This window comes from Xyrauchen texanus, chromosome 28 (genome assembly GCF_025860055.1).
Source record: "Xyrauchen texanus isolate HMW12.3.18 chromosome 28, RBS_HiC_50CHRs, whole genome shotgun sequence".
Lineage (NCBI taxonomy): Eukaryota > Metazoa > Chordata > Actinopteri > Cypriniformes > Catostomidae > Xyrauchen > Xyrauchen texanus.
Genome location: NC_068303.1, coordinates 6,054,780 through 6,069,048, shown reverse-complemented (window position 1 = coordinate 6,069,048; position 14,269 = coordinate 6,054,780). Strand labels below are relative to the sequence as shown.

At 36.9% G+C, this 14,269-nt stretch overlaps 1 protein-coding gene across 2 annotated transcripts in view; it reads right to left on the bottom strand.

Annotated features, from left to right (window-relative positions):
• The window catches only part of LOC127622225 (sphingosine-1-phosphate transporter MFSD2B-like), a 29,550-nt gene that overhangs the window by 14,582 nt on the left and 699 nt on the right, over nt 1–14,269 (bottom strand). For both annotated transcript variants that reach the window (XM_052096250.1, XM_052096251.1), the window contains exons 3-5: nt 5,155–5,280; nt 4,703–4,827; nt 623–746 (exon numbers count right to left, since the gene is read on the bottom strand). In XM_052096250.1, coding sequence (XP_051952210.1) covers nt 623–746; nt 4,703–4,827; nt 5,155–5,280 — 375 coding nt within the window. The remainder of the gene's footprint in view (nt 1–622; nt 747–4,702; nt 4,828–5,154; nt 5,281–14,269) is intronic.

The following is a 14,269-nucleotide window of genomic DNA, read 5'->3' as shown; positions in this document are numbered from 1 at the left end:
GACAGGTTTTTAACAGGCACTATGGCGAGTCTTCACCAAACCATAGTAACAAAGGATAGTAACACAAATAAATCAAGGAAAACTCCATGCAGACATCAAAGAGGCTGGGCTATAGATAACAACGGCAACTTTTGTTGACGAGCATCTTTATATCTGTTTATTTTAAACGCCAAGAATACTGTTGGGTAAAGGGGGCAAATATTAATAATATAATTATGAGTCTATAAAAGTTTCAGACACCTGCATTACAGGTGAAAATCACATATAAATGTTTTATTGTTAATTCTGAAAATCAGAGAGACATGATTGCTATGGTTGAACCAGAGTAAGAGAGAACAGTTTCATTGTTTTAAAAATGTTTTAAAAATGTACAGTGGTGCAGTTCACATTTGAGGTTAATTCGTTCAAGGATGGTGAGGGATCATGAAACCAAAATACATCGCAAAGGAAAATAAATACAATCAGCTTTGTATTTTAATGGATCTGTGGGGCATCTGTGACTACATGACGGATGGAGTTTTTATTGTGGTTCCTGGCTAATGTGCTACCCAGTTTTTAGCATTACTTATAAACATAAACATTTCAAAAACATCAAAGCAAATGAAGTGTGCTGGAGACATACTGTGATGAGGGTTTGGTAGAAACAGTAGAAACCCAGATACCAGATGAACCTCCCGTTGGAAAACGGTGGAACAAACCAAAGGTAGAAGTAAGAGATCACAGTAAATGGAGTGCAGCCCACCATCCTACAGGATGAAAGAACAGGTATTTTATTCTCATCCAGTGGTCATGTGATTTGAAACTGACATCATTACAACTAACACTAACTTGTGTCCCATTCACATTCACATTCACACACCAATGACAGCAGAGCTGCCATGCAAGGTGCTAGCCTGCCATTGGGAGCAACTTGGGGTTCAGTGTCTTGCTCAAGGACACTTCGGCATGTGGAGTCATGTGGGGCCGGGAAACGAACCGCCAACCCTGCGATTAGCAGCCGACCCGCTCTACCGCCTTGGCCAAAAAAGTTGCTTGAAAGACACAATGCAAAATATTTGGTCACTGTAAGCCCACAGGAACTAAACAGGCTGAACATTGTCTTTACTCTTCTCTATAACTTTTGGATCTCCCATTTCAGCTTCTGTAGCAACTTGAGCATCTCCTTAAAGCAACAGTGCACATTTATTGTAGATTTGTGCACATTTTGTTTCAGTGTGAAAAAACAGCATGGTGTTTCTAAGGATGCCACAGTAGACCGAAGGAACGATAAACTCCACCACAGGATCGCAAGGCCACCAAACCGCATTTTTTCTACAGCAAGATTGTCTTGATGAAGTGGATCTCAACTTGGAGGAATTCAGCTGCTTTTCACTCTCTTCAGGATGGTGGGAAATGTTTTGGCCATATATAATTCATACTGATACAAGGCTTCCATACCATTATGGGAGAGGCAGCTGAATGCATGAAATGGTAATGGTGGGGAGGATTTTATTTGTAGAAACTAAATGTGCATTTTTAACTCGCAGTGGATGATTTATGATGAAATATACCATCAGACATGGCCATTGGGCCTGATTTTAAAAGGGCCGTATTGTACACTTTTGTACTCCCTGAAGTCCGCTTGTAGTTGTAATGGAGTTTTAATGACCGTATGACTATCTTTGTTCAGCAGAATGCCAGCCTCAGTCACCAATTCACTTTCATTGTATGGAAAACAAGAAGCAATGAAACAAAATGGTGACTGAGGCTAACCTTCTACCTAACATCTCCTTTTGAGCTTCACAAAAGAAAGAAAGTAATGTGGTTATAAAACATGTGAAGGTGAGTAAAAGATGACAAACTTTTCATTTCTCAGTGTATTATTAACTTGAGATAGGATGGAACAAATTATTTTATCATTGAAACTAATCACACACTTTAAGTCATCCCACATTAAGCAACCATTAAAAACCGAATTCAGGTTGTTGGCCTTCATACTCAATTACATTAACTGGCCGGTCAACTATAGAATGATCACAACTGTTTGGCTTGGTCTTTCCTCAGCTGGTTTCCTCTGGACACACTGACCTCTGTGCCACTGCTGGTCATTTTAACAGATATAAAACAACTGTGAGCAATCAACACAACACAGAGAACAGGGGGGAACAGAAAGTGGCCAATTCTGGCACAGTACAGGTGCCACTATTGTAGTGTGGAGCAACTCCTGTGTGCCTGCTGATTGTTTGGCCACGCAAAGGAGCCACATTACAGGAGAATGAGCAAGTTAAAGGGGTAGCGTGAATGGAAAGATCAAAACTGTCTGTAAGATGCTGAATGAGCTGAAATGACCTGATGTTTTTATCTTAGGCAAGTAGCCAAAGGGAACTGATGCAGATGCACAGATAAACATACAGTGGGGTCCAAAAGTCTGTAAGCACTGATGAAAATGCTTCTATTTTGCATTGTCTTTTTAATTTCATACTACATTTTTCCTAATAAATGACATGATATTATTATTATCTAATCTGTACATCCATAATTACTCACACAATTAAAATAAAAATATAATGAAATAATTAGTAAAAAATATATATATATATATATATATTATATTGTACTATATTATATTATATTAATAATAAAAATAAAAAAGTTAGATTTTTCTAGAAAAATAACATACATTATTATCTGATTATTATTTATATTATCAATATAATATAACAAAAATTCAGACATTTTCTATTAACAGTTTTAAAAGAATTTGTGTGTGTGTGTGTGTGTGTGTGTGTGTGTGTGTGTGTGTGTGTGTGGTACCCACAACTTTGGACGCTGTACAGATAAATACATAAAAAAGTCAAATGGAAAGATAATTATTATATTATATCAACTTTCAGAAAATGTCCCAACCAACAGATGTACAATTTAACCACGCACAAATTATTGTCCTACCTACTGCCTCTTCTTAACCAGCTCATAAACGGTGTTGTCACATGGCATCTGTTACTTTTCTCAGCGCTGTTCAGGATGCACCAATCACACTCATGTTTACACTAGCGGATTTCCATTGGTATTTTGTGACCTATTTTGTGACTGAAATTAATAGATTTAAACAAGCATACTTTTCATGTACAAATGTTTTCATGTCTAGGTCAAAAATGTTGATAGTTTTGTGTACATCCCAATTGAGGATTTAGCATTTTTGGGACAAAATCGCCCTCATGAAGAAAACAAATTTGACATTTTAAAATTTGAACAGGATTTTGAAATGCCAGTATAACTACCAATAAATGTTGTTGTGATCAAAAAAGTTGTAAGCCTAAAGCAAACTTTGTTCAACTTTGTTATCTTTTCAGATAAAAATGCAAGAACATATACATAATTAATATGAGAAAAGATTATGTGGGATTGAGGGGAGTTGGAAAGCAGAAATTGCGATTAATTAATCGGCATACCATGTAATTAATTAGATTCAACATTTTTAGCGATTGACAGCACTAATTATATTATTATATAAAAGTTAATACATTTAAAAATAATCAATAAATAATCAATTTTGTACAAATCCTAAAAACTTTCAGGTAAAAAACAAACAGATTTTCAGTGTGGGGTCTCAGACTTTTGGACTTGTTACACTAAATTACTCATAAAAAAAAAAGAAAATAATTATATATTATATTACATTATATTATATCACATTATAATATATTAAATTATATTATATTAATAAAAAGTTAATGATTTTTCTAGAAATTAACTAACTTGAACAATGTCTTTGGAGCAGACTTTATATGTTTTGGTGCTATTACATAATATATATTTTTTTATGTCAATTAATTTCAGATTTAAAGTGCTACCAAGTTTAGGAATTGCACTGAGCTTCTAAAAATTAACTAACAGTTTAATAGATAGTGACAAGAGGAGAAGGAAACAATGAGCCACAAATATCACTAATTGCATAACTATAAACACAAGAAATATCAAAAAGAACTATCAAGAGTACTCCTTAAAAAAAAGTAAATACTTAACCCACTTTCTGTGGTTTACTGGTCTTTACTGGTCTTAGTATTTCACTAAGCTGGTTTCCTCTGGTCAAGCTAGTCTGGTATGATGGTTTTAGAAGGGTTTTGTGTATACTTGTCATTGGTCAGGCCAAGAAACAAGCAAACCATTTTAGGCTTGTGTAAGCAGATTTTTCAGCAGGATTTTGGTATAATAACTAGGTAAAATTCTTATAAGTAATATAGTGGAATTTCCCCTTTGAAGAGGTAATGTTGTAGAATCTTTAAATCTAAATGTTGTCTGTATGTTGGTAGGGCTTTGGCATAATAAACATTGAGACACAACAGAAGGCCCATATGGGCAAGGCTGAGATGTTCCGCAGTGATGCTCTGAAATACACTTCCTGCCAGACACTATGATGTCACATCTAGTCTAATGAAGACTTCCTGTCAGACACTCTATCTTGGGCTAGTCATCACTTCATTCCCTCGAGAAGCCCAAAAGGAAAGGCTAACTGATTTTAAAGTTTGCAACGGTAATGGCCATGTTAGGAACATGTAAATATTTAGTGACCCGTTTATGAACCTGTTTAAAAGTAATTATGATCATATGATCAATTATGTATCACAGCAGTACTTTGAATAAGAAAACGTTTCAATTCACTAGTAATAATAGTAATAATAAAATAATTCTAATTCAATGAAAAACAGAATACATCACTCACCATGGCATGAGTCGTCCAATCTTTGTCCATTTGCTCTTAGTAATGAAGAAACCGACAATGGGGTCAGTGAACGCACCCCAAGCCTTACCGATGAACAACACCATGGAAGCTTGAAAAGGGTTAATCTGTCCCGAAATAAGAAAGTGACCATTTAAACTAAAGAGATAGTTTACCACAATAGGTAAACACTGAAAAATAAAGTAAATGGCCACTGAGGCTAACATTCTGTCTAATATCCTTTTGTGTTACGGGGGTGGGGGGTCCAGACCAGTCCTCAATGGCTATTCAGCATGTACAACTTTTTTCTTTTTTTTTAAAGAGGTAGAAGAATAGAAGCAGTAGTCTTCTCAGTAGGATCAAGCCTTCTCTTATAAGATTAATATTCTCTACTAAGTTCATATCCTCCAGTATTATATGACAAAAAAATGTTTTATAGCACATTGAGATATTACCTGTGCAATGTCAAGGAGATATATCTGAAGAAAGAATGCGGTTGCACTCCCAGCGACCTGACTTGGTGCTCCTCCAATAGCGAAACACAGTTTGCTACACACAGAGAGTTTCTGGTCCAGATGAGTCTGAAAAAACAAAAAGATATAAATTACGGCCAGACCAATTTATGTTTTTGTCTTGCATTTTCTGCATATCCGGAATTCTGTGCAATGGATTTTAACATTGTAGAATGTGATAAACATTCATTTACAATATACAGAGAAGACCTTCCCACAAAAGAATAAAAGACATGTTAGGAACAAATTGAGGATGAGTAACTGATGACAGAAATTTCAATTTGGGGGTGAACTATAGCTTACAAATGAAACTCCGGCTTCTGTCGACAATCAAAGGGACCCAATCATGACACAGTGGAGACATTATGGGTGTATCAAGTAACATAAAATGATTGTACTGAATAAAGAAGATATGTGTGAATGTGTGTTTTTTTGTTGTTGATTTTGAGTGGTTTGAGATGTAAAGCTTTTCACACTTTAAAAAACACACTCACCCTTTGGGAAGCTCTGTGGATAAGGCAGAGTAAATGTGTGCTTTTGAGGGTGTGTATGTGTATGTGCTTGCATATGTGTGGCGTGGGAGTATAGAGGATGCAAGGGAGATCCTTTCAACACATAAAAGGGAAGTCTAACCACCGTTTGGCAAGCCATGTATTTCCGATCCCTTCTCCAGGGATCTTGGAGACAGTCTGAAAGACATTTTGGGCTGAAAATACTACAAAAATCTCAAACACTCCTCCTTCGAGCGGCTATTCATCCACTCAATCAAAGGTTGGTGTTTGGCGTCTCCATGTCAACTTAGACTCTGGGTCCCCTCGTAACAAAACCACCACAGAGGGCTGGACCGATCACTCTTCAAAAGATGCTGTAATTAACCCACTGATTTTCTCTCTCCCGTCCTCAACTTCGCCATGATGAAAAAAAGATGAATGGCCTCTGAAATCACAATTAGGAGGTTACAGTGTAATTATTCTGATAACTGAGGCACGAAAATGAAAAGATTGGAGAATACCGTATACCCAAGTGCATTTAATCTAAATACTGCTACAACTTTGAACAACAGTTATTCCTCTAAAGAGGGAAAGTAAGAGGATTTGAATGGTAGTGAAATAAACAAGGAATCACAATTACTTATACTACATGTATTGATGTGAACAAACTCTAAATATTTGTTAAAGTGTGTAATTTCTGCGCCACTATCGCCACCAAGCTTTCTGAAAACGCCCCCTGTCTGCCGTTGACTGAACAAACAGATAGTCCCGCCCCCAAATCATGCCATTGGTCGAGTCAATGTAAAAAACAAAACAGAGGAATTTTTATAGCACCACAGAGACACAGTGTTTATAGTTTTCAAGAAAATTAACGTATGAACGGCTTACTTATTGTTGTTTTTGCATATTAAGCTGGGATAGAAGAAAGTATTTTAACACTGAAAAAGTTACATATTTCAGCTCTAAACTTCGTAACTCGTTCTGCACCGTTTGTGCAGCAGACATGAATGATATCTCAAATTCTGCAGACTGTTGATGAGAGGTGTGCTATTTCTTTTCTAAGCAATCAAATCTTTATCTGGTGGCTGATAAAACGGGCGAAACAATCCAGTGAAGAATAGCCAAAAGTGATATCTATTGACCGGAATATTACAGAAACTTGGGGTTGGGCTCTTTTGTCTTAGGAAAGTAAGGAACCACCTAGCAACCCCCAGAGTCCCAAACCCTAAAACTATAGGGTATATGTAATTTTTCCATTTGCTGTTCCATTTTACGCACGGTAGAATGCACGGTATGTCTCGTGAACAGTGTGCGTGATGCATATTTCGGCGTTGAAAACAAACCCTGGACTGTCCATGATTTTTTCTGTGACAAAATTAGCAGCACACGCACTGTGCCCGAGACATATTTGTGCCTGAAAAACTGAAGTATGCTTTGGTCCTATGTACGTATTAACGTGCGTAAGTACGTACTTTGGCACTGTTTGTGCTACGGACATTAATGATACTTAAAATCGTGAAACTCATTACAGGAAAACTGACATTTCTCTCATCATTTACTCACCCTCATGTTATCCCAGATGTATATGACTTTCTTACTTCTGCAGAATACAAACGAAGATTTTTAGAAGAATATTTCAGCTCAGTAGTTCCATACAATGCAAGTGAATGGTGCCCAGAATTTGAAGCTCAAAAAAGCACATAAAGGCGGCATAAAAGTAATCCATAAGACTCCAGTGGTTAAACCCATGTCTTCAGGAGTGATATGATAGGTGTTTGTGAGAAACAGATCCATATTTAAGTTCTTTTATACTATAAATTCTCCTCCCTGCCCAGTAGGTGGCAATATGCACAAAGAATGTGAATCGCCAAAAACAAAAGTGTGAAAGTGGAGTTTTATAGTAAAAATGTAAATACTGATCTGTTTCTCATCTACAATGATCATTTTGCTTCTGAAGATATGAAAATGCATTTTGCTGCATTTATATACTTCTTGGTCCTTCAAAGTTCTGGCCACCATTCACTTGCATTGTATGGATCTACAGAGCTGAGATATTTTCCTAAAAATCTTTGTTTGCATTCTGCAGAAGAAAAAAAGTCATACACATCTGGGATGGTATAAGGGTTAGTAAATGATGAGAGAATTCTCTTTTTTGGGTTACTATCCATTTTAGAAGAGGTGTTCTATTGCTATGATTTTGCCTGATGGATGAAAAAAATCCCTTAGACTTTGACAATGAAGGATGGAATTGAGCCATTAAACAACCATCTAGCATTGTGGTGGTGAGATTTGCACAGGAAAGTACCACTCTAGAGGTCTAGTTTTACTATTATATTATAAATAATCAATAAGAGTATTTCACAATGTAATCAATATTAGCTTGGAATTCTCTGGATGTCTTTTGGAAATATGCTGAACCAATTCTCACAAAGTTTATTTTTGTTGCCCTTATCATGATAAACACAAACAGGAAGTAATTGAGTCGAGACACAAAATATCTGACTTCCTCAGATCGAAAACACCAAAATGTTGATAGCACCACTGAAGTAAGACAGAAATGAGCTGGACAGGGTAAGTCAACATCTTCCATTGCTGTTCACTCAGTTGACATAATAAAAAAATACATCAGCAATGGGCAACTGGCAGCTCACGGCCTGTCAGACAATATTAGATTGAAGATTGATTTTAGTACATTGAAAAAGTGTTCATGTGAAGATTGCATTCAGTAAAATACATTAGCAGCAAAATTTTTTTACCAAACTCAGTGACAGTGTAAAAATAACTAAAGGCATCTTATGCTGTTTTGCTCAGACTTGTGACGAATCGTGTTTTTCGGGTAGAAAAAACTGCAAAGAAATGCGCGATTGAGATGGCCTGCCAGATTGTTGAAAAGTCTTAGGTGCATCCCAAACATTCTGCACTATTCAATGTCATTTTGTAGTGTAAGTAGTTGGAGTAGTATGTTAACACTGAAAATGCAACAATGTACTACGAGTACCCAGATGATCCACTTCTTTAACCGTCAAAACTGAGTGTGGAATGTTGGACACTCAGCGGTCGTGGCTTGGCGTATAGCGGAAGGGGCGGAAGGTTGGCTGCATTGCTGGCCTGACAAAACAATTGTAAATAATGGAGAATGTTTCAACCAGTGAAACTTCAGTGAAGACACCACCTTACAAAAGTCAGTTAAATGCTTCACTATCACTCAACACTGTGTAAATACGTACGTTGTTTAAGATACAATTGTTGAACTGAGGTTGGCTAACGTGCTAAAGCTATCGGCAAAACATTGCAAACGTTTTAAACTTGAGTGAACAGTCAGATTGTGCTTTGCATTGGATGCGTGTGTTGTGGGGGTGGTGTGGCAAGGAAATGTTTTGTATCTATGTACTAATGTTATGTTTTGTATTAAAGGTGCACTCATAGTCCAACATTTTCCCATTCAACCTATTTGTGCTTAGCTTACTGCTTCACAGTTGCCGCTCTAAGCTGATTTTAAAATTCTATGTTTGAGTGAGGATGAAACTGGATGACATAATGAAGGGTTTAAGGATTTATGACCAGCAGGATTCGAAAACACATTTTATCATCACAATTGCAAGGTCAAGTTCACCCTGGACTTCTACCTCTAATCTGAATGTGATTGCTTTTGTGAAGAGAGTGCAGAAAACAACATCTTGCCCCCAAAATCTTGGCTGGTAAGTGTAGAGATATTTTCTTCATGATCGTTCAGGCAAATGTTTTTTGATGCATTCTTAAAGGAATATTCTGTGTTAATTTAAACAAACTTTTCTTTTAAAAAGGCAAAAATCTGGGTTACAGCGAGGGACTATGGAAGTCAATGGGGCCAATATTAAAATACTCACTGTTTCAAAAATATAGCCACAAGATGTAAACAATATGCGTGTTAGCACAAGTTAAGTGTGATAAAATCGCATACTAACCTTAACTTTGTAAAGTTATTTCCAATTTTACAACTTTGTTGCCATGACAACACATCAACATTAAACTGTAAAACAATGGTTTAAACAGCTTCAAACAGTTAAATAACACACAAGGTTTAACAGAAAAATTTATATAAGCACTTTATACAATTTTAAGCTTTAAATTTCTGCCTTTAAATCCTCCAAAAATTGGCTCCATTTACTTCCATTGAAAGTGCCTCACTGTTACCTCTATTTAAAAAAGAGGGATGAAAATTATTATTATTTTATTTTATTTTTTTATCAACATTGTCCCACAAATACTGTCAATTGAGCATTAACTTTTATTGAACTCAGAATGTTCCTTTAAAGAACAATTTTTTTGGTTTGTAAAAACTTGCATTACGTAGCTGCATTAGGGTTGCCACCTATGTCTGATAAAAAACCTGGACAAATCAATGACCCGGCCACCGCTTTGCTCACAAGTGAAAATGTCCATTAGACATTAGACTCAGAAGAAACAATTGGTCGTTGTGCAGTAAGATTGTGCATAGTCGTGAATATTTTAAACATCTCAAGTATTCTCACTTATCTTAACTTATAGCTTACCTGGTTGCTTAGATACTGGTGCTTGTGCTTGCTTTTGCTTTGCTAAAGAAATAAGTAGAGGGATGACATTAGATTTGCATTTACCATACCTTAGCCACATCTATAGCCACTTTTATTTAGTATGTCTCAATCAGACATTGGAATAACAAAATCATACATAAATGGGCCTTAGCTTACCTAGTCTTCCATCTATACTTGGCGTTTCCCTTTGCTGCAGCTATCAGTGGTTTCTGTTCTTCAATGCATGTCTTGAATTCAGTGCATGACAATTTGAAATTCAATCTGACCTGAAGCTCAGACTTCACCATTGCAACTAACAGTCTGTTTCTTTTATCGGACCAAACATCCTCCATATGACTGAACACTCTTTCTGCATAGGCATTACTGACTGGTATGGAAAAAACAAAAGCAACTACTTTCAACAGCTCAGTGGATTCAGTTGCCTTGCTAAAAAAATTATTTGTTTTAGCATGGTCATCCAAAGCAGTTTTGCCTTCATGTTTAACCAGAATTTTAACTGAGCATACGGAGCAGGTAGCATAAAATGGGTCAGCCTGGTGTTGGCTTTAGCCATGTGGAGTAATTGTAATTTTTCAACCAGTCATTATTAAAATATGTCGAATGTTTCATTTTCTTTTTACTGGCCTGTCCGTCTTTGTGAACACACTGTCATCTTCGTCTTCCGTCTCGCCACCCATGTTAACGCTAACGAACGACGTTGACGTACAATCTTCTTCACACTGCTTCTCAAATTGCCGCCTGTAGTAACTGGCTAGCTGCCAAGAAGACAGACGCGCTAGATGACGTAGCCTACGTCACGTCACACGTCCCAGAGCCAATGATAGCGGATTCTACACACCAGAGACACGGACCACTCTGTGCACAACGCATAGGCTATTTCAAGTGGAGAGAAAATAGATAGTTGAATATACATATTCACGTAGCCTTTCGAAAACCGGGACATTTAGTGTCCCGGGAGAGTGGATAAATTTCCCGGGACAGGTTATTAAAAAGAAGGACAATCCCGGTAAAACCGGGACAGGTGGCAACACTAAGCTGCATACCAGACAAACAAAATAAGTGTTAACTAGTAAAGTTTGAGAAGTAATTACATGTGAAGTGCATCACTACCTGGAATGGTGGAAAAATAAGCATTGTTTTCAAACAGGTTTTCAAAACACTCCCTCTGTTTTCCACTGGTCGGTCACACAAACAGCCTCGCCCCAAATCCACCCCATTGGCTGCAAAAGTATGTCTGGCTGGTCAGAATACTCAAACAAACAGAGTAATGTTTAGAAAATTCCACAGTGACTTTTTAGATAAATCAACCTACAAAATGCTGAAGAAAGTATCTGAACATCCAAAAAACTACATACAGCTATTTCACCATTACATTTCCTTGAGTCAATCCTTACAAAAAACAAAAAGGTACCATGGTCCCATTCTGATGTGTATGGTACTGAATGATAACCAATTTGCGTCAAACAATACCGTGATACATGTCCATTAAAACAAGATAGTGCCATGTTACTTTCTGGTACTTCTGTGAGTAAATTCCCTTCAGTTGCTATTTAAATTCTTAAACCCTCCACCAAGAGAGACTCCATCTTTCTCTGTTCGTGAAAGCACGTGTAAGAACAAGAGCTCCATTAGTGTGTTTTCCATACATTATTGACAACTACCATTTTCCCCTGTTACTTGACCAGAGGGTCACCCCAGAAGAACAACACTGCACAGACCTGAATTTAATATCACACGACAGCTCATCCCTGACAATTCTCCACAGCTGTAGGTCACCTTGCTTCCAGATCTAGTGGTACATTGTGTACAATATCTTAAGTAAATTTCTGCTGGGTTGGGATCACATTTATTCTCATTTCACCTGTTCTTATTTAGAAAATCAAGTGGTGAAAGTTGGCATTTTATAAAATGCACTCTGCCCGTGTTAAGAGATTTAACACACATACTGGTCTGATAAGCTTCCGAGTTTCTCGTACCGCTTTACAGTTTTCTTTTCACCATAAAAGCAGATCCTCGTCAATTAGTTTGCATGATTCCAACAAGAACCGAAAACCAATCATGTAGAATTCAATAAGAATCAAAATATTTTAAGTATTGCCATTGCTGTTCTGCATAACGCGGCGGCTCATTTTAGCTTATCGCCGCCCATTCGGCCCGTTTCGCGGCCGACCCAACGGCCAGCTCAGTTCTCCCAATGGCCAGTCTGCCCCTGATTGGGCCCAAAGTGCGACGGCCCACCGGGAAAATTCACGGTATGCCAGATTACCAGTCCAGCCCTGAGTATTGCCACACATGGCTTTATTTCAGAGCACACAAAGACACACATCTACAGCATCCCCCCAGTGGACTCAGTTGTAACTGCGAGATTTGGTGAGAGATTCAGTACAGTATGATTAAGCATTATAATTCAGACAAATATGCAAAGGAAAGTCAATTTACAATATTCAAGTAGTGTTTTTAATACTCGACTAGATGGTGCAGAATGAGTACTTCAACAATCAATTACTCATGCACATTCCTAATTACTATGTCACTAATCAAATGTAAGCAAATGTGTGACATTGACCATGACCATTTTAACTCCATTGTACTGTAGGAAAGGTCAGATTTCATTGCTTCCATTGAAGCACACAAGTTACTCTTTGGAAAATTTTCAAATCATGCTGGTAACATGGATCATCAGGTTTTGCACAAACTTGTGGAGTTCATGCAGGCTTGAGTGCATGTTCTCATTAAAGCAAAAGATGGGCATACCAAATACTAAGACATTCTGAAATTCATGTTAATATTTATCTCAAATTGTTATGCTGATAACATTTTTAATGGGGGTAAAAAAGAATTTGATCATAAACTACATTTGCAACCAACCGCTAGGTCCAAGTAACAGAATAATATCATCTCTGACTGTACTAGCATCTCTAAGAAAACTGAATAATTCATATTCTGTAGGGATTAAGTTTCTATGTGGAGCACAAGATGATCAAAACAAATGGATCTGGGTATGAACAGCTTGTCATTTTGACCGTGAAAAGCTTTTCATACACAGTTGCTCTAATTCTTTCCCTTTTACTTTCAATGTAAATTCTCTCAGTGTAAATCTGTCTATTTCTAACCCCACTATCATTCTGTGGCATATAAAGGAATGCAATTCAGATTATTATTTTTTTGGTCAAATAACTGGTGCCAGCAGTTAAACTCTCTTGTAATATACAACTTAGAAATACAGTTTGCGTCTTTGCAACTATGCAGCCGCTATATACTTTTGGCTTTCACTGTCCGCCTATCAGTACAACGCCTAAACAGCTTTCGGGCATGTGTGTTTGAAAAACATGCATGCATGCATTCCATGCACTCATTAAAACATGCCATTCCACATGCTTTCATAACCATACAGATGCAGAAATCTTCAGACCGGTATCATAACAAAAAATCGATGGCTGATGTGTATATCTGCACCTGCCACCCCCTACTGAGTGTACATCAACAAAGTGTTAACTGAGAACATACTGTAACAAAAAAATTTTTTCAGGTGTTGCTCTAAGAAGCTAAATATACCTGATGTGACCTTAAATATGACTTTCAGGTTTATTTGGTCATATTTTAAAAAGTTTGACCCCCAAAAATGAAAATTCTGTCATTATTTACTCATCCTAATGACGTTACAAACACAAGGTGAATTTTTACACAATATCCGTGCAACTCTTTTCCAAAAGACTTGGAAAACAGTGCATAATGTATATCGATGCATGGATTCACTTTCATTGTATGGAAATTAGCAGCTTGGACATTCTACTCTAAATACCTCATTTCATATTCCGTGAAAGAAAGTCATATAGTTTGGAACAACTTGAGGGTGAGTAAATGATTACAGAATTTCCCTTTTTGGGTGAACTACTGCTTTAATTAAATTATTAAAGGAGTATTTTACCAAATATTTTACAGTGTATCTCAAAAGCATCCAAACTAAAGACTGTGTAATTACTGAATTAAAAAAGCATTGTAATATGCAGCATG